We start from the raw sequence: 25,382 nt of genomic DNA on the forward strand, positions 1-25,382 counted from the left end.
GAAATCTTGTAGTTTTGTATCATAGTACTTTTGCACTATTATGTGAAGATAAATGCAACCCTCCAGTGAAAAAAAAACAAACAATATGTTTCTCAGTTAAGCAGGCACATTAGCGCTTGTAAAAAAATGATAAACTTGATACACCACACACTTATCAGCTTTAGTTTCACGATCATAATAATAACACCCCTACCTTAGTTTTGCAATTAGCCCTTGGCTCAGTGTCAACTATAGCATGTTGGATTGTAATATGATGATGGCTGACTTTACCTGGAGAAAAACAAAAGGATCCCTGTGAAGTATAGGGCTTGATCACATTCAGTATGCAACTGCAGCAGCTTCACTTGAGGAACGATTTTTTTTTTTTTTTTGCTAGCTCTGAAAAACAAATGCCAAAGTCAATAGAGTCTGAAACATTTTAAACATAAGTAAACATGTACATTGCTATAAAATAAATCAACAGACAACACAGAAGTGTTCACATAGCGTTTGTGTTTTAATCATCGTTTGGTTGTCTTCAACTGTGTTTACTACTCATGGCCACTAGGCTGAAGCTCCTACATGCCCCTTACTCTTGCTCTAAGGCAGAGTAGTTTACACATGGTGTCTCCTCGTCTTTTGCCGTTTCAGAATGCCAATATCCTCCGTGTATCTTAAACCATACCTACTTTTAATCCTGCGCGCTCTGAAGCGTGTATCTGTGCTGTAGATGTGTGCGCGCTTTTCTCACTCTCATTCCCTTTCAATCTCAAAATGTCAACCATTACGAGTTGGGAAATGACCCGCATGTCACATGACCTGAGCACATATTTAAAAAGCTGCCTGAAAGCGGCCCGGTGTGACCACGTGTCTGTTACATTCTGGAACAAGACGCTACATCACACAGCAACCTTCGCCATTTGATTCCTCACTCCAACCTGCGCGAACGTGCAACTATTTGTTCAGTTATCTTAAGAACCTCTTTTTCTTTCGAGACTGATTTGGTTAGTGGAATACCTTGAAATTCTTCCTCGGAAGCTGGCTTGCCCCTTCCTTTGGATGTGACGGTAGTTCTTTTTCTTCAAATAGCACTATATCACACGGCCGTGTGGTTTAGTCGGCTAAGAAGCGGCAGTGGCTGCTGTTTCTAGCCTCGCCATTTTGTATTTGTCTTTGACAAATTGTTTTTGTGTTTCGGTTCCTTGTCTGCGTTCGCGTGTTGTGCCAAACCGAGTTTTGTGTTTTTTGTTATTTTTTATAAAATTATAAATATATATATATATATACACACAGTTGTTCTAGTGTGCCACGCCTCGTAGCTCCGGCGTCTCGGCGTCTTACAGCACATTAAACCGGTGCATAGCACTTTGGGCCTTATTCGGTGGCACATGGCACTCCCATGCATAGTACCCCGTACATTCATCGGGTATCACCCCCGTGCATTACACGGTGCCCTGCACACTACACAGTGCGTAGCACTCCCATGCCTAGCTCCGGTGCGCTAGCAGCACTGACCCCACGTAAACCCTTCTTCATGTGCGTAAATACCTTTACGATTCTCGTAAGTCCTTTGAGAATATGCCGCCTATACGAGGGCGGCCTTTATTAATAATACTATGCTTTACAAACGCTGCAATATTTTATTAAATGATTTAAGGCATTTTAGAAACGGCACCATGAGAGGCTTCGATCTGCAGCACTATACTCGTGTGTTTTTGGGGCTTGAATACAGTACATTTACTGAGTTAACAAGAGCCTATTAGGTGGGAGTTGGGAAGTCAGGGGAGTACTGTACCAGCGAATCAGGAGTGTGTATTGGTTGCTATGGGGCGGGACAAGAAGAGGAGAGAGAATGGTAGTGTGATGCAGTTGTTTTTCTTAACGAAAAATATTACCTCTGAATATCGGTTATTTTTTTTTCTCACTGTAATTTACCTGCTTGTTTGTAATTTCTCTGTAAGAGAAACCGAAACTATATCTTCTCATAGATAGTAAGCAAGTTTTATATATATATATATATATATATATATATATATATATATATATATATATATATATATATATATATATATAATTGTACAGGACTGAGTAAAATTCCAATTGAATAAAAAACAAAACAACTAAACCCCCTACAAGAAGATATCTTCAGCCAGCTTTCAGATAGCACTCAGAGTGACCGGTAAAGCTCTAGTTCCTCTGAGTTTAAGTTTTCACCATCCAAGCTGACAACGAGGTTTTTATCCCCTGCTGTGTTAGCACTGAACACTGCTGGGAAAAAAAGGGACGTGAAGGACTGCTGTGCTGTAATAGTTCATCTTGGGTTGTCTGTCAGGACTGTACTATAAAATAACATTTGCTTACTAAGGTGGGTGTACATTAGTTTGTATTACATGCTGGATTGAGGTTGCAGTCTCTTCAGGGGTGTCATGTATATAGGCAGAGTTGCGTGTTTCTTTATTTTTTGAGCAGGGGTAGAAAAAAAATACCTTTATGTTTATTGAGAGCGCCGTTTATTTGAGGGCGGCGTCTATTAAAAAGCTGATATCTGAGTGAGGCGTTAATTCGAGGTAATACGGTATGTGGAAAACTACAAAGCGGTATTTAATACAATATGTTAATGTAACATTATTCAGCAAGTTTCATTCGATTTATGAAGAAACATTAGTTTAGGGTGATGCTAGACATTTGGCCATTGCTGTATATCACTCTTTTTTTTAAATAAAACAACTCATTAGAAGTCATCAGTATGTTCATTGTGCCACCTAGTGGCAAACCACTCTTACCTACTAGAGATGATAACCATTGAACTGTACTCTTTAAATTAAAACTGACTGTGTTTCCCAGGAAATGTCCAAGTACAATATTGCATCCCCATACTCTCCCTCCTCATCAACCATCATCATAAGCTTGATTCCCAGCCCTTTCCATGAAGCTATAGGATTGGTTCAATCCTTGGGTACATTAAACTTACAGTTCAACATCAAGTAACTAATGGCAAGTGTTTTTTCTGGATAACCCACACATTGAAAATAACCAGGATGCTTTTCAAAACCAAAAACACCTTGCCTGACTATTTTAAACATAACACTGTTGTAGCCTAAAAAAACCCACATTTTATTTAAAAACAATTACCAGATAATTGACAATCCTTTTTCAGAAAAAAATGCCTAGGCATTGGAGTTCAATGTCTAAGTTACCATAAAAGAGGACAGCAATGTCTCATCTGGAGGAGTAAACAAATTCCTGACACGGGCTAGGACTTTTAAAAACAAATTATAGCAAATAGTTTTGTAGTTGTTATTTATATACTTCAAAGCAACACCCAAGTTAAAATGTAATCCCTGCCACACTCACACTAGTAATCCTTCAGAAAGATGCTGAGGAGGAGGGGTCTCATAATGAAACCCTGTGGAAAACATGTTATTTTTGTTTGATTAGCTCTAGAAAAAAAAAGCTATTGTTTTATTCTCAAGTATAATATTCAAAGAAAATACGCCCTGGAATGAATCTGTCCAAAGCCTTTGATATTTCAAAAAACAAAAACCACACAGAAACCATTTAATTTCCTTTGTGTTCTGTAGGAAATTACAAATTAAAATAATCCCTACTGCAGTACAGTCCCTACCATGGGGGATAAGGGAGAGGAGAGAGAGGAAAGGAGATAGGGCACAGGAGGAGAGGAGGTTTGTCTGGTCATTCAGACTGTATGTAAAAGAAAGACTACAAAGAAGACCTTTAATACTCAGATGGCATGTGATGGATATAGATTGATCATATTATCTATAATCAATATTGGGTGCGCAATTACCCAGTGTGAAAGGAATCTGATCAATAGTTACAATGTCAGCCGCACAGTAATTGTTGACTGGTGCTTGAACTGACATGATCACAAAGCAAAGCTCCAATTTCTGGCAAGGACAAGCGCTTTGGTTTGCACTTTGCCTCCAAATGCACTCTTTATATTATTCTTCTGCTGAACAGTAAATAAAAAAGCATATGTTCAGCCACTTTTCTCTAAATTCAGTTCTGTGAAGTATATAGCAAGGCTGTTTGCAGTGGGAGGCCAGGACCTCTCAATATTAAACATTTAGACAATCCATATACCCTTCTGTATAAAAATACATTTGTATGTGTCAAATGCTATTGTGTGGCATTACTAAGAATGTAATTGATACATAAACGTTTATTGAAGTTCTGTTATATGTTAATAAAGAGTCAATAGAGGTCAGTATTATTCCAAATCTTTAATTTTTTTATTTATTTTTATTTAGTGTGGCCAATTATTTTACCCCGACTTTCTCCCCAATGTGGAATGTCCAATAATTTTTCCCCCTTACTGCAGCAATTCCCCAGATAGGAGAACTGAAGATTCAGTGGGCTTCCTCCGATCCTACGACCAGTGAGCTACTGACCTTTGGAGGACAAAGACCAGCCCTGCAGGTGTGCACTTTTGAGCTCACTGACTGCTTGGTCAGGAGGTTCCTCTGTAGCGCGATGAAGAGAAACAGTACCTGCCGTTCGCACAGCCAGGACGGATACCTGCTCTCGGTGACTTACCCTGCACACCACTTTTAGCAGGTGAACCACTCGGAACCCCCCAAATCTTAATATTGTTTTTACATAGATGTATTTTTATTTCTTAAATATTTGATTTCAGACAACTACCTTTATTACTAAACATACTTCTCATACATGGTATATGTGTAGTGGCAACAATTAAGCAATAATACTCAAGAGGGTGTGTGTTACCATGAGATATCACTACGCCTTCAACCACCCAAGAAGTGGTAATATCTCATGATAACACACAGACCCTGGAGTGTATTATTGCTATTATTATATGTGTCTATGAGAGTGTGTTGTTGGTAAATAAAGAAGACTTTAAACTTTTTTCTTAAATCATTTTTATTTGTGTAACCTTCCCCTGAGAGAAAAAGTAGTTCCACAATAACTAAAATTGTGAGCTTAACAATAAAACATTTGATTTTAAACCGTTTTGTATAATATTTTCTTTTTTGGGGCTTCGATAATAGTTTCTTGTTTAGGCTTTGTAGATATTGAACTGGATGTTGCCATTCATTATTTCAACATGTATGTTTAGGTTTTGTCTGCTTATTTTATCTTTTGTTTACCCAGGCGTACAGTTGCAGTTGGCATATTGATTTTGTTTACTGTGATGAGGCCGCTTCGAAGAAAGAAGTTCCGCACGGTGTATTAACATGTAACTGAACTTCACTAAATGGGTATTTGAATATCAATGAAATACTTATTTCAACATTATCAGGACTACTTACTGGTAACTGTTATCAGCGATGATCAAGATACTACATTGTGTTTCTATTGTGGGGTTGTGAGGTGCAAAGACCTCACTGTATAATTTTAAACCACACAGTAAATATATTGCGACTTAGTCTGAAGTTACAGATCGAATTTTCTGAGAGGAATACAAATATTGTAACATTACTATCAACAAAAACTATCAAGAAAACTTAGTTGCAAAAAATGGAAGAGAAATTATTGGATTAGTTTATTTATAGTTGTATAATATTGTCATATGGTCCAGGCGCATACTGCCTTTTAAAATTACATTTGTGACAGGAAGACAATGATTCTTGGTGGTAAATCTCCCTCCCGACCTGTGAGGGTGCTAAGTAACGGGAACAGAGTACCCTGGACTGCTTGGCCTGACACTTCGTTCCAAGGGTTAAAAGGAAGTCGTCATTTAGAAAAGGGGCGGAGCTTCGGTACATTAACTCATCGATCTGGAAGGGAAATGATGCGGCAGCTGCTGATTGGAGGAGCGGCTGCAGTCGTTTACCAAGGGGTCATGAGTGACGGTATAAGTAGGGGACGGAGCGACGCAATCTGTTCCTTTGTTTTGGTTAGAGAACAACCTGGAAGGACCTGTGTTTTGTGTGGAGAAAATCGTGAGTGTTTTGTTTATTATCGTGTCAAAATAATACTGTTTGTGATTATTTAGACGGCTAAACACGATCCAGGAGCTGTCGCTAAAGGCCAGCACAAACTTGGACAACACTGCACTTTGTTTGCACTAAAGTACTGTATTTTCACCACGAGCACTAGAGCACGCACTGTGGATGGGTGTTTGTGTTTGTGTTTGTGTTACATGTGGGTGAATTAAAAGGGACTGTTATTATTTCGGGGCCAACTCGCGGATTACAGATAAGCAATACACACCGCTGTATTGCGTCCCATTGACATTGTTATTATTTACTGTTGTTAGCCATCAGGCATTTGGATTACAAAATGCAACCATTAAACAACATTGCACCTGGATTATAATTGTCTGCCTGTTTATTGATCACCTGCACACTGTTAACCACTTTGCCACACATTTTAACAGTTTTGTTTTTAGACTTTTCCTTTTTGCTTTATGGCATTCTCGATCTTTCTCTAGTTCTAAGTGGTATAGCGCAAATACAGATTTTTTTTTTCTTATGAACTGGAAAAGTGCTTGAGCTTTTTTTTTTAAAAGACACTCTCTTTACCAGCAGCAAAGAAGATATACTGTAGACATAATATGAGTGTTTATATTTAGTTTGACCACCTACTGACTTGTGTTGTTAATTCAGTTAATGTTGTTGTAACACTGTCCGTATACCATATCATTTACTGTCCAGTTCTTCTTGTACTAAGATTATATATTGATGTTTTTTTTTGTTATACCAGAGAACATTAACATGCTCCAAAATTGTTAAGCTTCTATAATGTGATAAAGTATGAGTATAAATGTTGAGTGGGGGGGTTGTGTTGTTATATATAAAATTAAAACGCTGTAGACAGACGATGCCATAAACTGAGATAGATTGATGCATGGAAGATTATAACTCATGATGTTAAATGAAATGGCATAATACTGTTACTTATGTTTAGTAGACTGTGAAAGTGCAGGCCTCTAGTGGCCTCTAGAGGCTACTACGTCCAACTCTCACTGCCCTGAACTAAAAGGTAATACGAAGTAATGTTTTAACATAGATTTCATAAATAAATTCATAATTTCTGTATTTTCTCACACTATTTGTCTTAAAATGACCTATTAAAGCTTAACGAGCATAAATTGTGGCAGAATTTTCTATTTTTGAGTGTATTAAGTGTACCATAAACCACTATTATATATATATATATATATATATATATATATATATATATATATATATATATACACACACACACCTTACCTTTTAAAATGTCTACAGTCCTTCTCAATGGTCCCGTTGCTCCAATATTGAGATTTATATTTCTATGTTGCTCAATCTAAGTGACTGCATTTAAGGATAAGCTGTTTCACCAGGTGTCTTTGGTTCCTGGTTCTTGAGGAATCATGTCATATTGTAACTTTTTAACTGTGTTTGAACCAAGTGACTGTACTGTAGTTGAAGTGACACAATTAAAATAATACAAATGCCATTTCTTGCTATATGGGGTTTAGGGGTAAGGGTTACTAACCATGGGCGACATGGCTATATTAATTGTATTCATCCTGACACAAAATTAAATGGAATGAAAACACATCCAGTGGAACAGGTTTTAGAATCTCACCCACATTCTTTGCAGTACAATGCACTGGGGTCAGGTGAGGTGGTAAGCATGTTGCATATGAAATGCTCAGAAGTCATGACACATTTCCATCTGCACCCACTGTAAGACTCAATCTCATATTGTTCCAATATCAAATTTGGGCTGCTGCTGGTCTACAATCCAATTATTTCCCTGTTCTGGCAACATATATATATATATATATATATATATATATATATATATATATATATATATATATATATATATATATATATTTCCAGTGCTCCAACATTTAAAACCTGCCTCTCGTGTCCTTTACATTTGACGCTATTTGGTAACTTCCACCATCAGTTGGAGAGATCAGATTTGGACATCCCATAATCCTAAATGGTCTTAAAAGAGTGCAAATTGAAGCCACTTTGATCTGCTGCTGATGGAAATTAACAAGAATGATTTCAAAAGGCTTTCAAGTCTGTCCCAGTGACAGTTATGTGGCAATATAGCAAGATAAAAGTGCTTCAACTGAGTGAAAACATATATAAAGTATGGGAAAAAAATTAAAAAGAAAGATTGGTTATTACACCTAATAACATAATCAATGCTAATTGATGTACAACTTACACATTGGCAATCCAATTTACACTGCCTGCTGTCCTGCGGATGCCTTGTTCAGCACCTTGGTTTGCTACAGGATTTGTGGGGTAGCAAAAACCTCTGAAAGACATTGAAATACATATCAGTTTGATTTGTTTTCTGGTCCATGAAGTATTTCAAGTTACTGTAGTTACAGTAACAAAATAATTCCATAAATCCTACCTGTTGTGCACAATCACTAGACTATATAGGTCTCAAATGTCCAGTTTTGAAATCAACAAATGAAATAATGAATATGTTATCTGCTACTGCAGTAGGTTTAAGAAGTCTCTGCTTGCAAACAATGCTTTTAGTTAGTTGCTTGGTCTTTTAACCTGGTGGGTGAAATACTCCCCACCCCATCAATGGCTTCTGTCATTAACCAACCAACTGCTTTGCCTGGTGAATGACAGGCTTTCAGCCAGTAACATGCTTTAAACCAGAAGATACAGGTGAAATTACCCAAAAAGAGCACGGGAGACAGGTATCCTGAGAATAAGGCATATAAACTAATAAGTGCACATTTCAGACCTATGTAACTAATGGAAGTGCTAAACGGGTACAATTTATGGAATGATGTTGTTATCTACGATTACACCGTGTAACAATTTTTTTTTTTTTTTTTGGTTCCTGGGTAGTAAGTGTTATTTCCTAATTGCTTATGCCTCAAAAGTGTAGAAAATGGCTATTATTCCCCACAAACTTTGCTTTTGTGACCAGGACAGTGATATTTTGAAATTCACCTATTTTCCAGAACATTCCAGATAGATTCAGTGCTGAGTAAACTTGGGAGTAACTTCTAGAACTTTCTAGAACTTTCCAGTAATATAAATAGTAGTATAAATACAAGGACCTTAAGCCCACCAGTTCAGTTTAGTTCCAGCTGCCTAAGTGGATACATATCTGCATTTTTCTGAGATGGCATCAAGGTCATAGGAGACTTCAAAATGGAGGCATTCCTGATGGGTCTCCAAGGCAGTTTTATCAAGTTACCCTGCTATCTTTGCCTTTGGGACAGCAGGGACACCAAGGCGCACTACCACAGGCGGGACTGGCCACAGCGGACCGAGTTCTCTGTGGGGAGGAACAACATCAAGTGGGAGTGTGGCAATGTGCCCCGCCCCTGTGTGCATGTGTGTGTTATGTGTTGTATGTTGCGTGTGTTAATGTTGGTGTATAGAGATTGGTACACGGGATATAAACGGGTCTGTGTTTCACGTGTGATTTAAATTGTAGATTTGTATTTAGGCACGAGGATGGCACAAATCACTTCACGTGCATTTAAAGTATGTAATATGTGAGCACGGGGTTGCACGTAATTCATTCACGTGCTGGGATTCAAGTGAATAATTAATTAGTAATTGAATCCCAGCACAACAGTATATATAGACACATTTTCATTCACTCGGGGTTGGGTGTTCGTGAATGGAGAACGGGTGAAAGAGAGAGGAGAAAGAAAGAAAGAAAAAGAAAGATCGTAACGTTTGTTTTTGCTTTACTCACCGTGTTTGTTCGTCCCTGTTTGTTAGTGTGTGTTCGTTTTTGTTTGTCTCTTTATTTTGGCGTGAAGTGCCGTGTCCTGTGTTTTGTTTGTACAACCTTTTTATTTTCTGTTCTGTTTATTAAATGCTGAGCGAAACCATTCGTTCAGCTCCACCAAACCACACCTCTCTGTCGTTTTATTTCCTGCTTCTGGTCTGATGCCACCCACTCCGGCCGTCTTTGTGACAGGAAGCCACTGGTGGACCCCCGGAAGGTGCTGATGCCACCACTGCACATCAATTTGGGCCTTATGAAACAATTTGTCAGAGCTCTAGATAAGGAGTCGGCAGCCTTCAAGTACCTTCAAGACTTCTCCCCTAAGCTGTCTGAGGCAAAGGTCAAAGCCTGTGTCTTCGTCGGACCACAGATAAAGAAGATCCTGGAGTGCAATGAATTCCCCAAGAAGCTCACTAGTAAGGAGAAAGCGGCTTGGAACAGCTTTGTCGCAGTGGTTCGGGGCTTCCTGGGCAATCACAAGGCTGAAAACTATGTGGAGCTGGTTGAGACTCTGGTGAAGAACTACGGCACAATGGGCTGTAGGATGTCCCTCAAAGTCCATATCCTTGATGCTCATCTTGATAAATTCAAGGAGAACATGGGAGCATACTCGGAGGAGCAAGGCGAGCGCTTCCACCAGGATATACTGGACTTTGAACGCCACTACCAAGGACAGTATAACGAGAACATGATGGGAGACTACATTTGGGGGCTGATTCGTGAAAGTGATTTACAGTATAATCCATATTTACCATATGGAAATACCATATTTGTTCTATGTGGCACTTCTTATTGACGTGTTTCGTACATCCACTAGAGTCAAAGTGTTGGGGAGAAGTTAAGGGTTACAGCATAGTGTACCAGAAGTACTTATGTTGAGGCCACAGCGGTGCTTTAAACTTTTATAAACTCTCCAAGATGTGATGACTGTTAACAACAAGAAAAATGTATTAGTTAAGATTACTCGGATATTTCACACCCACATGCTCTTAAGCTTGGCCCTATTTTAAAATGCAAATTATCCTAATTGTTCTTGATAGATACTTGAAGTATATACTGTACATATCCACTTACTTGCAAAAGCTTGCATGGAAGTCAGGCGGTTCAAGTATCCAGCGATCCAGCCTCATAGAATGGAAGTTGACATATTGCTGAAGGAGTCTGCACTCTAGGGAAGAGCTCTCTTTAGAAGCAGGCTCTTGGAGCAGTTGTCTTCTACTTCTTCTGGCAATTCTGCAGTGCTGTTGCTGCCTCCTGTCAGGAGTTCTTGGGGTTCCATTAGGGTCGTGCTGATGAAACTGGTAGACAACCAGCAGGGGTTCATTCTGAGAACTTGTGTTCAGGCAGTAAAGGCTCTGGGTCAAAACCTCATGCAAAACCAAGCTCCCACTTTCATCAGTGTAGCTGAACTGAAAGCCCACCATGTCATCGATTCTTTGACCAAGGACCACAGAGACATTGAAAATGTCATAACTGGAAGAAGGACGCTCATCCAGTGTCAATGCCTTTTCATCCAGAGATTCGCTTACTGTCATGTTGCCCACCACGAAGATGCTGCGCACAGCCATGCTGACTGTCAGAGGCTCTGGGTGGATTGTTTTGTGCAAAAACACCAACTCTGCAGTTTTTATTGAAGGTTTCAGGCAAGAGACATTGAACCAAATCCAGCCTGGGGTACCATACTTTGGATCTGCAAAGCAAAGGATGTCCTGAAGCTTTAAAAGCATAACAAGGTAGTGGTGAGGATCTGAAAATGTTTTTCATATGCTCTACACAGGACACCAGGACACCAAAGAATTCTGCCAGAATGCAATTCAGGTCACAGTTTCAATGGTATTTATATAAATTGAAAAAACAAGTAAAAGCAAAACATTTACGAAGATTGTATTAGACTAATACAGTTCATAGACGCCTATTTTTACTGTTTAGTGTAATAAAGTTGGTTTTAATAGTACAACAATTTATATGCATAATATTTTAGATGAAGTACATTTAATTGACATGAAAATATTTGAATTCTTCCTAACTGCAACAATTACCAATCAGACTAGATTCACATGCACAGTGTTTATTTGCAATGTGTTTTTAAATGTTATTGGCTAATCTTAACAAAATGCAACATTTAATGGGGGCATTTATACAGCTCAGGTGAACCATTTTAATTCAGTAATGAGCTTTGTTTGAAAGTATGTTTTTAAAACTATAAAGTACAACCCTCAGGAGATAGCATTGTTAAAAGCAGTTTCTACATACTTTACTGATGGCAGTTCTAATATAATGCATTTCTTGTTTATGCTTTTACTTTTCCCCTTTGACTTTTAAAATGGCTGCTGGTAACATTAATGTTTCTATTATGGTCTAGATTTATACCCCCCGAAAAAGGCATCTCCTACCTTGGATACTTCTGGAGCTTTGGTCCTGGGTTCCTTCCGAGTTTGTTAAATCCCTGGTAGCTGGTGAGTCAAGGAACTGGTACACTAGTTTCATGTAGCGTTGAGGCCTGGTCCTGTGAGGTACTGTCAGTTTGTTCATGTGTAACATCTCTAGGATGGCCTTGCTTAGTTGGTCATTCCCATAGCCATCCATTTCATCTCCCATTGTCCCTAGAAACGGGCATTAGAGAAACAACAGAATCCCTGAGTGGATATCTAAAACAGTGCTTCCCAAACCCATGTTTATGTTTTTGATTGTGGAATTTGAGGACCTCTGAGCCGATTCCCTGTGTGTGCCTTGTGACTGTAAAAGCTGTGGGGGAATCATAATCTTGAGCCAGGAGGCTGTTGCTAATTAGTTGTAAATGCTTATAGGTCCATTGGCTTGGATTGGAAAACCAATTACCAGTAACACTCCATTCACCAAACAATGATAGCCTTTTCCTTTTTTCTTTTTATTTAATGAAGATAATTAAGGTGACATGCTTTTTAAAAAATGTTATGGTATCTTATGAAAACGAATATACTGTGGGGGTGGGGGCCCTCGTATTGTGTTTTGACTGAAGATGAATCGTGCTGGACTAAGCTGAATTAAATCTGCGTCACCGCAACAGGGTGAGAGGTGGGGCCTGAGGTGCTGGCCTCGCTTATTGAGTTCAGGGGGTTAATAAATACCATCTCTGCTGGTGTGAGTGTTTGTGTGTGTGTGTGTGTGTGTGTTAATCAACCTCCTTTATTGTCAGTTTGGGCTCAAATTCCCAATACGTATAGTGACCTACAAACTGTTGTTTGCACTTGGAGTGGTTCATACTTTTCCCTACACTTGGAAAATGGTTGCATATTTCATTGTTAAAATACATCTTTACGAATTTACTACATACATTTCACTGTTAACTGTATGTGAAATCATGATGGAATCAATTTTTTATATAAGCAGAAAAGAAAACATCATCTGCACAGAACTGTTCTGAGAAAATTGATGCATGTCTCATGATGATGGAGATCATCAATAAAGGACAGTCGCATCATACGTAAAATTACATACAAACGAAGGGGTCTATTTTAAACGCTGTTAACCAAATATATCACAATATTTCATGCTTTTTTTTTTTTGTATTTGTGGCCATCGTATATATTTACCAAAGTAAACCTGCACTGACATTCATAGGCACCGGTGCACTGGTCAATATCAGAACTGTCTTTTAAGAATATGAGATGCTGATGAATAAATTAATTTGAATGCTTATTTTAGTTTTCTTTTTTCCAGTTTAAGCCTACAAAATTCTGCAGCAGGGTTTAAATGATGTTAGGACCCCAGGCAATTGCTCTGTATAAAAAGTCACAGAGAATTAGAAAATGCATATAGCTATATTTTTGTAACCTCTATCTGGTCTTATATATATATGTCGATGTCAGTATTAAACTGTTGCAGATCATTTATTTTCAACAACAATTTTATCCTTTAGGATATGTTACAAATTGGAATATTGAATATGAATATTATTATTAGTAAAACTAGTAGTGGTCGCATTGGTATTAGCATTTTTATAGTTGAAATGTATTTGTTTTGCAATTTTATTCTATTTACTCCATGAAGCTCACTTTCTTGTTAAATCACTGTGTTGCACTACATGCCTTTTACCACTAGATGGAGTCGTTGGCAGTTTGTAATTCTTCCCTTGTCCTTTCAAACCTTTGGTTTGCATTTGTACAGCAATCCATACTGTAGCCGTGTATTTTCTTTAGCTGTTTTAATTTCACTCCAACATCTGTTAACAGCAGTTTCCACAGTTATGAGAGCATAGTCATAACTTATTTCCACAATACCAGTTTACCTTTAATTTAAGTGGCAAATACATTGTGATTTTCCCTCCCTGTGGACGATCGTTTACCTTTAAGAAATCCCTCTTAATACTCACCCAGGGTCCTTGGCTATGTATTTAGTTCATTTCTATGAAGATCCTAACCCCCAGCTAATAGCACATTTAATGACCTTGTAAAGCACACGCTAACCCTCTTAAAAGGTACATTGAACCACAGTGCCCTGTTCACAAAGCTTTAACTGGTTTTTAAAATCAGTGTATTTTTTGTTAATTGTTAAATAGGCTAAAACAGTTTTTTCATGTGCATCATACAATAATACAATTTGCAACATTGAAACATTACATTTCTCTTGTATTAGAAAAAGTTTTTTTTAACTTTTTAAAGTTAAAACTTACTATGATACTGTACAGGGGGCTTTCCCTTTAGAGGTTAAAGGCCTATTAAGAGGCAATATGGACAGTATAGTCTAACTGATGAATGCTGTGACAACGTACAGTATTTCTGAGTGGTTGTGTTCATCTTCAGCAAAATAGAGACCTCATAATGACTCATATGTAAAGCTAAACATGTATAAAGGCCAGTGTGTATTTTAAGATTTATATGACATATTATTGAACCAAGTTTAAAATCAAAGTGAGTGAGGAGGTTTAATAACAGAATACTTTGTGGGCTAAATGGCCTGCCCCTGTCTGTTACCTTTCTAATGTATTGAAACAGTATATCACAGGGACAAATGACGGAGGCTAGCTCGTGAAAGAGCGGCACGGGGTCTTGGCTTGCCCAGTCTTATAAAAAGAGCGCATTTCCTCAGCCGAATAAGAGTTTGGTTTGGAAGACCTGCAGTGTTGTGTGTTTTATAAAACAGTTGCTCCCAAAGAAAACCAATATGAAAAAAAACAATGGGGTGAAATTGCAGCCTGAATTACCAACACTGATTACATTTATACACAAGGCATTCAATACACTGCTAGAATTGAAAATGAGATGCTTATTTAGGCACGTTTGATTTTATTATTGTAGTATATTCACATTTTGATTGGTCACATTTGATTTAATGTTAGTTAGCTTGTTTTATTTTAACACATTTATAAAGCACGTTTAATTTTGATGGATTTGCACAGATCTCACTGGCATGTTGATGCTCTCCTGTACTCAGCCCCCATTGATGCTAACTGAATAATTTGAAGAAGTTGAGTACCTGGTATAAAAGTTCCTGATTTCATCTGTTCGAGAGATTGGATTTTGTCGTGGATGTGAACCCGGGTTTGTCTGGAGTGGAGATTGGACGCACAGCCAGCATTGTGTTCGGCGATGGGTTGGGGAGAAAAATTAAAGAAACAGCCGCCGGCATTTAGAGCAAGGCTCCTGCTGTGCTTCCTGTGTATGTTTCTAACTGTTTTAGAAATTCGTATTTTAAAGGCATTGGGGTTTTAGAGGAGTGCTGGAGACGGGGAGTGTTTAAAGTATTGGTTTTATAAAACGATGTTCATTGCCCTGCATATTGTTGTGGTCTAAGTTTATTTCCTTCTGGTATTCTGCCTGGCTGATCCCACCCCGATGGAAACTTAATGAGTGCCCCTCCCGGGTGCTACACTTGCAAACAGGAGACAAACTTATTTATGGTATAATAAGAAGCATCTCACTCAGTGCATACTGCTTAGAAAATGGGTCTGACAAGTTTGCTTTGTTTTATATCCTGCTGAAAGAGAAGTATTCGACAGTATGCTGTTAGCATGGGGCGTTTTCTAAAGAAAAGGGCTAGTTACTTAACCTTGTGCTCCGTCTTTGGGTGAGACGTAATTGTAAGTGACTCTGCAGCTGATGCGTAGTTCACACACCCTAGTCTCTATAAGTCGCCTTGGATAAAGGCGTCTGCTAAATAAACAAATAATAATGAGTCTGCTAAATAAACAAATAATAACAAAGTCTGAAGTAATTTCAATATGGATTTATGTCCCCCTGCCACTGATAATGCATACTGTTTCTGAGTATGACCATGTCTAGCACCTGTCCTTTTAGTAAGCACTGGTAGGCTATGAGTGAATATTAAGTTAATGGTTTGGGGCAAAATTGCAATTTAATGTTAGGATTGGGTTTATGTGTAGAGGCCTCTGGAAAAGCCGATGTTCCTAGAGCATTTGCCTCTGGACACAGTGACAACATGACAATTTGAACCCTTTAGTTCTCAGTTGACACCATTTGTAATGTCTCATATATTATTATTGTAATAAAGGAAAACAATCATGCAACTCGATGCCAATGACTTTACCAGTGAGATTACATTAAGCTTACAAGCGCATTGAGTGTACACATTTCTGACCCTTTTTACCTGGCAATTATTAACTGTTGTTATGTTCATAACCAGTCAAAGTATTCAAACAAGAATTATGTTTCCAAACCCCACATTTTGAAATACTCTATAAGCTATGAAATTATGAAAATGATTAAAGTCTAAAATTTAACTTTTCGAATTCTGTAAAATATGGTCTGAATTGCAGTTCTTATCCATTGAATAACACAGAGATTAAATGTGCCAGTTTTACTTTGTTTCAGTTATACAGTATGCAATAAGGTTATGAACTGAGAATGGGTCTTGTTTGTCCATTAGCAGCAGATGTCTAGCAAATGTTTTCCTCAACACCGCAAGCAGACAAATAACAGGCTGCGAAGCAAGCACAGGGTCTAATCGTTGGGTAAGAATCGCAGGGTAGGCAAATTTCAACAGCTGTGGTATGCTTTCATCAGAGGAAAAAAAAAAGCGGATTATTGCATTTAGAAGAAAAATGTAAATAACATGCATGCAATACCCCCTTCATGTACAGTGCATAAAGTACAATACATTTTCGATAGCTGGCTGCTTCCATGAAGTTTGCGTGCATGTGCTGTAACAGAAAAGAGTTTCTTAAAGTATATGTGACCTTGATGGATAAGTGGATTTTTATCAGGTTGTAGTGAGCGATATAAGTCATATCGATATAGCAAAATGAGATACAGACTTTTCACATAGATATAGCCTATGTCCTTAGCAGGCAGTTTGTGTGTACAGGGAGGCTAACTAGGGCAGGTTTGAAGCACATTGGTGGGGTGGGGGTAGTCTGTGTATAAGGAAGGTCTTCAGTTTCCAGTTGCGTCAAAACTGCACCTTTCTTGAACACTGTTACACAATACAATAATTAGGTTTTCCAGACCAACATATAATTGAAGCCAAAAGTTATGTGCCACTTATATATCCTTGAGATATATATCTAGGGGCAATAATTTAGAAATTACAAATACAACCAACACAATAAAATGTGCGGTTCAAGCTTGATCAGCAGCATACAGAGATCAGAAAACATAATACATAGGATATCTATTTTTAAATGTGATTGAGAACTGAAATAAATTAGTTTTTTTTAATAAAATTATAAATATGTAGCTATAGTAAGCACTTCTAGGAAATGAACTGTTAATTGCGAAGAGAACATACAACAAAAAAAACACTGTCATATCTCAAAACTGCAAACTAACAATTGTTAGGTTTTACATACTATGCGCAAAAACCAAAAAAAAAAAAAAAAAGGAGCAACGCAGCCTAACTCATTTATTTTCATGAGCATACTTAGCTTGATATGGGATTGCAGCGATCCTGCATTTCTGTCGAAACTGGTGGGTTTAATATGTTGTTGTTATTGTCTGTAGCAAAAGAGCTGCTAGTGTATTTTAGAGATGAAGGCGTGTTCAGCACGCAGCAGACTATATGTTTGATACTGGAACTCACTTTGACAGTAGAGAAGAAAGCGTCTTTCTGATCAGTGAGGCCGTTAAAAAAAAAAATCGCATTCATTTTTAGTGCTTTGCTCCATTAAGCGGTTCAGTGACTAACTTTCTATTTAAACAGTAACTGCACTCAGACACTCAATACATTGCTGCCGCGGCCGGGATTGAAGTACGGTGTGCGGAAAGGCACCAATGCGAATAACGCGTGTTAAAATAATTCATCTCTAAAAACATTTACGCGTTAATCGCGTTAGGCCATATATATATATATAGTACTGTTTGGCTGCCCCAGGGCCAGTATGAAAGATTATCTTGTATCATTTTAATTTATCCATGGCTGGTTACATTCTCCAACCTTTTATAATATAGTTTATAACATGATGCTATGTCTATCACAGCAGTTGTACACTGATAAACATCGCTATTAGCAGCAATTGGACTGTCTTAGTTTTACAGGTGTGGCCGTCTGTAGTGATATTGTAAAAAAAAACAAAAAAAAAAACAGAGGATGTACAGTATCTGAATTCTTGTTGTGGATGTCTTTTCCTGTTTGGACAAGGATTTTTTGAATGAACAAACCCATACTGGTTCACTGACTTTTCACAAGTACCACCCCGCCACTCATCCTCTTCCAGCTGGTATGTCTTTTGTGTCGCCTGGAAGCTTTTAAAAAGGAAGTTTATTATCTCCTGACCAATCAGACAAGCTCTATCAGGTCTTGACATGATCAATGGGGAGCCTGTATAAACCCAATCTCGCAGGAGCCTTAATACACTACACCTACTCTTTTCTGCACCTAAGTGTTGACAAGTGAGGTCCCCTCTGTTTGCAAAAGGGTGACCTGTGAGCTTCAACAGAACAGGAGTAAACATTGTAACCATGACAATAGCAATAGCATGTTATGGTTACTCTCAGTGTAGTAGCTACTCTCAGTATAGGATTTTTGGAAATGCAGACATGTAATTACCATAAGTTCCTGCATTAGTAAGCATTAAACATAAATCTTATGCAACAGATTTTAAACACATATTTTAGTATTTATTTATGTTGTTATGTTTATTTTAATAACAATTTGCGTTTTTTTTATGGGCCTACAATACATTGGTAGTGTTTAATTCTTAAACATTTGGTTTTATAATGTAAAGCTCAGATTTGTACTGGTATAAAAAATAACACAAAAAAGATAAATGCTGTAGTATATTTAAAATAAAGAGTAAAAAATACTTGGCTCCAAAAATGAACATTAACCAAATCCTTATTAATCATTAATCTGCATTGTTTTATTAGCCAGCTGAGGGATTAGCCTTGCTTCAGAGTTTAACATTGGTACAGGGGGTTGCTAAGGATACCTACTTGGAAACAAACATGAGGCCAATTCAAGAACACGAAGACCTAAATTAAAAAGGAAACAATTACAGACAGACATGATCTATGAAAGACTGCCTTTTAAACTTCTCTTCACATGTTATAGAAGACATATACACTGTTTAGCACACCAGGTGCAGACTACTGGAAGGAATGGAAATAACCTGAAATTGTCTGTCTCCTGAAATTAGTCTGGGTTGTTAATGAAATGCTGGCCCTCCTACCAGTTAGTAGGAAAAATAAACCACTATGACTATATGGCCCACTGGAACTTGTCAAAACAACATGTTTGTTTCTGCTCCGTGATTTTGCTTGTTCAGCACACATCAAACGTGAAAGGGCTGTTGTAAGTTTTAATGAGTTTCTAAAGCAGATCCTTAAGTCTGTTCACCGACATAAAAAAATGAAGCAATCAGTCCAAGTTGTCAAAGTAGGTTGCTTAAAACTGTGTCATGTGTCAAAATATCAAATCCCTCTGAGCAGTATTACCCATTAACTGTTATTACAATCACAGCTTATCACACACTTTTTAATAAACTTTTTTTTTTGCTTTAAAAAATGCAATAAAGGCACAAAAAGCTTATCAAAGTGGCTCACATATATACACTTTCCATATTTAAAGAAATTCTGTAGAATTTAATATTGAAGAAAAAAAAGAAGGGGTAGAGCATTTGTTACCAGCATTACTTCACTCAGTCCTCTTGCTTAATGTCAGCCTTAAGGCATAATTCGGGGGGCGCAGAAGAGGGCCTCTTTCCCACTATGATTCCTATCCTTACCTCAGCCAAGGCAGCAGCCTTCCTTGCATTGGACAACAACATCATCAACTGGGGTGCACCTGATCACGACTTATTCAACCGGATCTTTGGCGGCTTGCGCGCTCACTCATGCGGGGTCTGCGCGTCTACAGCACACTCTACTAACCAACCGGCTCCAACACTATCCAACCTCCTAGGACCCCCCCTCACTTCAGTAACAGACTGTCCGCCGCAAATCCGATCCACGCATCTGCACCCCTCACCGCCTCATATGACAGGGACAAATACGGACAACCTGTTAAGTTTGCTGGAGAAAGACAGATTTCAAACAACTTTAACAGGTCGACCTGTTTTAACTCCAACTGCAGATTCCTGCACATGTGCAATTTCTGCGGTGACGTGCACTCCAGGATCATCTGCCCTCTGCAAAGGAAAAAATGACAATCTGCACTGATAGTTTCCACACCCATCAACACAGACACTCTCACTGAAGCTCTCCACTCACACCCCGACCAGCAGTTCACACAGCACCTAATAAACGGGCTACAACACGGCTTCCACACAGGTATCACCAGCCTCCCAGCTTCCTCCTTCATTTGCAAAAAACTCAGATCCGCCACTTCGGAACCACAAGCCGTCTCTACCCTCATTCAAAAAGAAATCGAAAAGTGCTTTATGGCTAGCCCCTTCCCCTCACCACCATTCCCGGAATACAGAATCAACCCAATTGGCATAGCTACACGAAAAATATCAGGGAAGAAGAGCCTGATAATTGATCTTTCAGCTCCTCGCTGTCAATCCATCTGCAGCATTAATGCACTAATCCCCCATGAACAGTTCTCACTACAATACATCACTCTATCAGACGCCATTAAATTCATAAAAACAGCAGGGAACGACGCATGGCTGGCAAAAGCTGATATCACAGATGCATTTAAAGTGATGCCCATCCATTCCTCTCTAAGACACCTATTCGGAATTTCCTGGCAAGGCGCATATTACTTTTCAACGCAATTAACCTTTGGCTGCTGCAGCAGCCCCAAAATATTTGATTCACTTTCGGAAGCACTCTGCTGGATCCTGTTAAATAACTACCACGTACCATTTCTCATTTCCTCTTCATATCTCCAGTATCGCAACCTCCAGCTCAAGCTATCTCACAACTAAAAACGCTGTTCTCCACCCTGGGCGTTCCACTCCCAGAGGAGAAAACCATTGGACCCACCAACTGCCTCAAATTCCTTGGAATTACCCTCGACACAATCAAGTTCGAGGCCCACCTCCCCCTTTCCAAAAAGCAAAAACAATCAAAAAGAGAGAACTCCTCTCTCTCCGGGGCTCACGACCGGCCCTGTCTAACTCTTTCTGTTTCCAGGTCCGAGACCTTTCTGCCCCTTGGGAAGCCGAGTCTACCCAGGCCACTAGAACGTGGTCCTCTGAGAAGTAGGGGCTCTTCCCGTCCTATATGTTTTCGGTTCCAACCACATGGAACCTCTGCGCTCTCATGGGTATCTGTTTCCCAGACCGAGCGAGGAAGCACCTCTAGGTCCTCCGAGTAGTGAGAGTTATGTCTGTCCTGTGTGTCTTCTAACACTCAGCCCTCATATGCACCCTGTTAATTAAATATTGTGGTATCTCTGAATATATAGATCATCCCGCTCTTCTCCTAGATTTTAAGAAGCAAGTGGGTTCACAAATTCAGTGATTGATTCTACAAATAACGTTATACCACTGGTTTGAACTTATGTTCTTCATTTTACTGCTTTAGCTACCAGTTTTGGCAAGCACTGTTGCAAAAACCTGTGTATTTGGGAAGAACAAAGATGACACCCTGTTGTTCTGTATCAGTTTAAAGACATTTGTGGGCCTGTTTGCTCATTGGAATCCAGAAGAAGGGATGATCAGCTATTTCTGGTAAAACCCCAGATACTCAGAGAGTAGTGCATGTCTAGACTACACTAGTGCTGCACAGATAACGGCTAAGCACAACCCCTTGCCAAATAATGCTGAAGAAGTTAGAGAAGCACAAAGGGTGTGTTATGCAGGGCCAACAGGGAATAACGAGTGAGAAACCTGAAGTGACATTTCTGTGAATGTAGGTTTCCACACACCCAGCACTTCATAAAAAAACTGGAAAATCAATAAAATTGAAAATCAAGGTACAGGTGGTTGAGCAGGCAGGGGAGACCTCTTATTCTCCAACTGTGTGTAAAATAAATGTCTGTTTCTTCTCAATCTAGCAGAGTCACTGTCATGAATGAAATATATTATTTTGTATTCAGTTTATTTCATTTTGCATAAAATACATAAATATACAGGTATGGAAAAAATGGAAACACCAATGTAAAGTCACTTAATAGGGCATTGGGCCACTATGGTATCCCACTCTGTAGAGTTTTCTGTGGACCGTTTTTGATGAAACTGGCTGCTCGTGCCCCAGGTTGAAATTTGCATTCAATTGATCTGCAGTTGCTCGCCTGTTTTGCTTTGCACTTCGAATTAATGCACGGATATCACGATCCTGGAGTATGTGCTTCCGCCCACTGTTGCCCTTTGCTGATGATGTCTTTCCCTCAGAGTTCCATGCCAATATCACCTTAGACACCGTTGCTCATGAAACATCAGCAAGTTGAGCTGTCTTGGTCACTGAAGCTCTTGCCAAACGCACCCCAACAATCACCCCTCTTTCAAAGTCACTGAGGTCTCCACTTGCAGCCATGCTAGCCATAATTATAGGCAACCAGGTCTGTCCAGCATTTTTATACATGACCCTAAGTATGTTGGGATGTTATTTGCTTAATTAACGCATGAGCCACACCTGTGTGGAAGCCCTTGCTTTCAATATACTTGGTGTCCCTCATTTACACAGGTGTTTCCATTTTTTTGTCCACTACCTGTATGTATATAATATATTTGCTAGATCACATACAAAGCTTGTGTGGTTTAAATGGCAAGTTTGGTACATACTATAGGCAATTTTATTGTCAATATCTCTGCTAAACTGACTTCATATCTGACCATTCACAATTTCACAATTCCAGTCCTCTTTCTGCCATATCCGACTTGTGAAATGTTCCTCTTCACAGCTTCTTTCACCCCAGATATACACTAGCAGTCCATTCTCGTCTGACACAGGTTATACAGTATTTTTGGAGGATTTTTTCGAGGCGTGCTTTTGGAGATAGAACCATGCAATTTAACAGAGTCAATATTGTTTGAGGTACATAATTCCATCTGACATTTCAATATTGATTTGTTTTAATTAAACACAGAACTGTAACATTTCATTTATTTATTTTTTTCTGGAAAACATAAACAATACATCAAAAAATTATTTCATTATATGTTTGTTTTTTAACAACTCATTAAAAACCAAATTTCCTCTCCTATCCATGGCAATTTCATTATAGCCTTCAAGTCCTAGTAGAATCTCTCAGGTGGGTAACATTTTACAGCAACATATCAAACAAAAGAATTTTTTAGAGCATTATAAAAACATGTTGCGGTTCCATGTTAATTACAGTTAGAATGCCTATTATTGAATTAAGGTGTTATTCTTTTCTACAATACAATACAGTTGCTTCTATATAGCGCTCTTCATGCAGAGCATCCCACTGCACTTTACAATAAAAACTCAAAAAGCCATTGGCCTATCATGCATCTAAACTGCTCTGTGGATGCACAGACCCTGCACTGCTGCAAAGATATCGATACAGTGCGTTTGCATTGGAATGCTGTCACTGGTGTCTGTGAGCTGCAGTCTAACTGTATGTGCTCTCTGATTTGACTGAAATATAAATGGCATGTATCAGAATGTTGTGTGTAATAATTAAAATTGTAATAATCTCTTCTATAATCTATGAACTACTTGTTATTACTTACAATATGCTATTCAAAAACAAAGGAAAGCAAATTTTAGTTAAACTTAAAAAAAATCTAGTTATACTAAAGAGACTAGTACTGTATGTGAATATTTAATACTGTTGCAGCATTAATGACTTGGTATAATAAATCAGGTTTATTAAACACATCTGAGAACATGTTAAGATTTAAATAGTCTCCTGGGGTTCTCTTCCTTGTGCTGTCACTTTCTGCCTTGACAAAATTAAACTTGTGAATTCAATTGGTAAGCACCCTTTCCAGACCTAACAGCCCAACCCATCTCTTCATGTATTCCCTGTACCTGTAGTCTATTAAACTGTTTTACTAGTGTTCACAACTGCATTACATGGCAGCATTATGTTGTGGGCTGCTTGACATGATTGCTAGATCTGGTCTGGTGGCACTGTTCAGCTACTAAGGGGCTTTCTGTTTGGTTGAGCAGATAAACATACCTGTCAACTTTTGAAAATACAAAACCGGGGTGGAGAGGTGTAGCAATCCGTGATACCTTTTTTTTTACTAGAGTGGCAGCTGCGGGGGGTGGGGGGGTGGGGGGGTGGGGGGGGGGGAGGCGGTGCATGTATGTGAACTGCATGCCTGTCACAGGGCTCTCCTGTGTCCTAAACTCTGGTAGGTACAGACTGGATTGCAGTAACCACAAACAAACCGGCCATGACTTTTGCAGACATTACAGGTTTGCTGGCATAAGGGGGTTTAACAGCAAAATACAGGAGAAAATCTGTCCCGGGAGATGTTAGGGAGAAGGGTCCAAAATACGTGAGACTCCCAAGTTGACAGGTCTGGATAAACTCCTTAGAGAGGAATATGGAGTTAGAACTTTTTACAAATACATTTTACCTTCTGATTAAACTAGCTCCCATGTATTGAACATGTTGTACAGCACAAAGACTTTAGATAGAAGCTTCCCACAACAATATCTCAATTTCTACCAATTTGTTAGTTAGAACCCTGTAATTCCACGCTCACGTCATTCTGTGTGTATAATAATAATACATACTTAAACCAAACCTTCAGGCAGTTTACTTTCATGATAGTTTTATACCATCATTGTTTTATTCCTCTCTGAAAAAGAAAGTCTTCGGGTCTTGGTCAGGGATAAAATACACATAAAATACTTTTTCCCAGCAGGCCACTATGACACTTGCAGTGGCCGTGTTCAGTCAGACAATGTCTTCATATATGTATTTGGTAAATACCAGGACGTACCTGTAGATACCATTTTAACATTATGTGTAGGCAGCTGTGCATCACAGAGAACTTCAAGGAGGAGGGGCCCTGATTCAACATCTCCATCAACAGAAGTAGCATAAAGTAGCAAGGTGACTCACAACATCTTTGTACTTCCTTTGTTAAACCCACTAGGGGGAGAGAGATAAAACAGTTATGGAGGTGTCACTGAGAATAGAGAGTAGTTCAAAAGGACACCCACAGAAATAACTGATTAAAGGTAATATTTTATTCTATTTCAAAAGCTCACAGGAATATAAACATTTTTGGGGGCTCACACCCTCATCCTTCAGCATTGTCTCTTAAGCTTAAGCTAAAACTACTTTGAAAAACATTTAAAAAAATAGGTTCCACCCTGGTGTCTGCCTTACTCGCTGTCTGCTGCTGATCTGATCCGATCTGAAAACAATGCCAGGTAAGATCA

The 25,382-nt window shown here is 38.7% G+C and overlaps 1 protein-coding gene across 1 annotated transcript; it reads right to left on the minus strand.

Moving 5' to 3' along the window:
• Positions 1–209: 209 nt before the first annotated feature.
• On the minus strand, positions 210–17,807 carry LOC117420896 (uncharacterized). Its single transcript, XM_034909950.2, has 5 exons — positions 17,707–17,807; positions 12,084–12,293; positions 10,765–11,380; positions 8,140–8,232; positions 210–270 (listed from the first exon to the last, which is right to left on the minus strand). The coding sequence occupies exons 2-5, from the start codon at positions 12,286–12,288 to the stop codon at positions 267–269; spliced, it is 918 nt and encodes a 305-aa protein (XP_034765841.2). The 5' UTR covers positions 12,289–12,293; positions 17,707–17,807; the 3' UTR covers positions 210–266.
• Between the last annotated feature and the right edge of the window lie 7,575 nt (positions 17,808–25,382).

The sequence above is a fragment of the Acipenser ruthenus genome, chromosome 1 (genome assembly GCF_902713425.1).
Source record: "Acipenser ruthenus chromosome 1, fAciRut3.2 maternal haplotype, whole genome shotgun sequence".
Lineage (NCBI taxonomy): Eukaryota > Metazoa > Chordata > Actinopteri > Acipenseriformes > Acipenseridae > Acipenser > Acipenser ruthenus.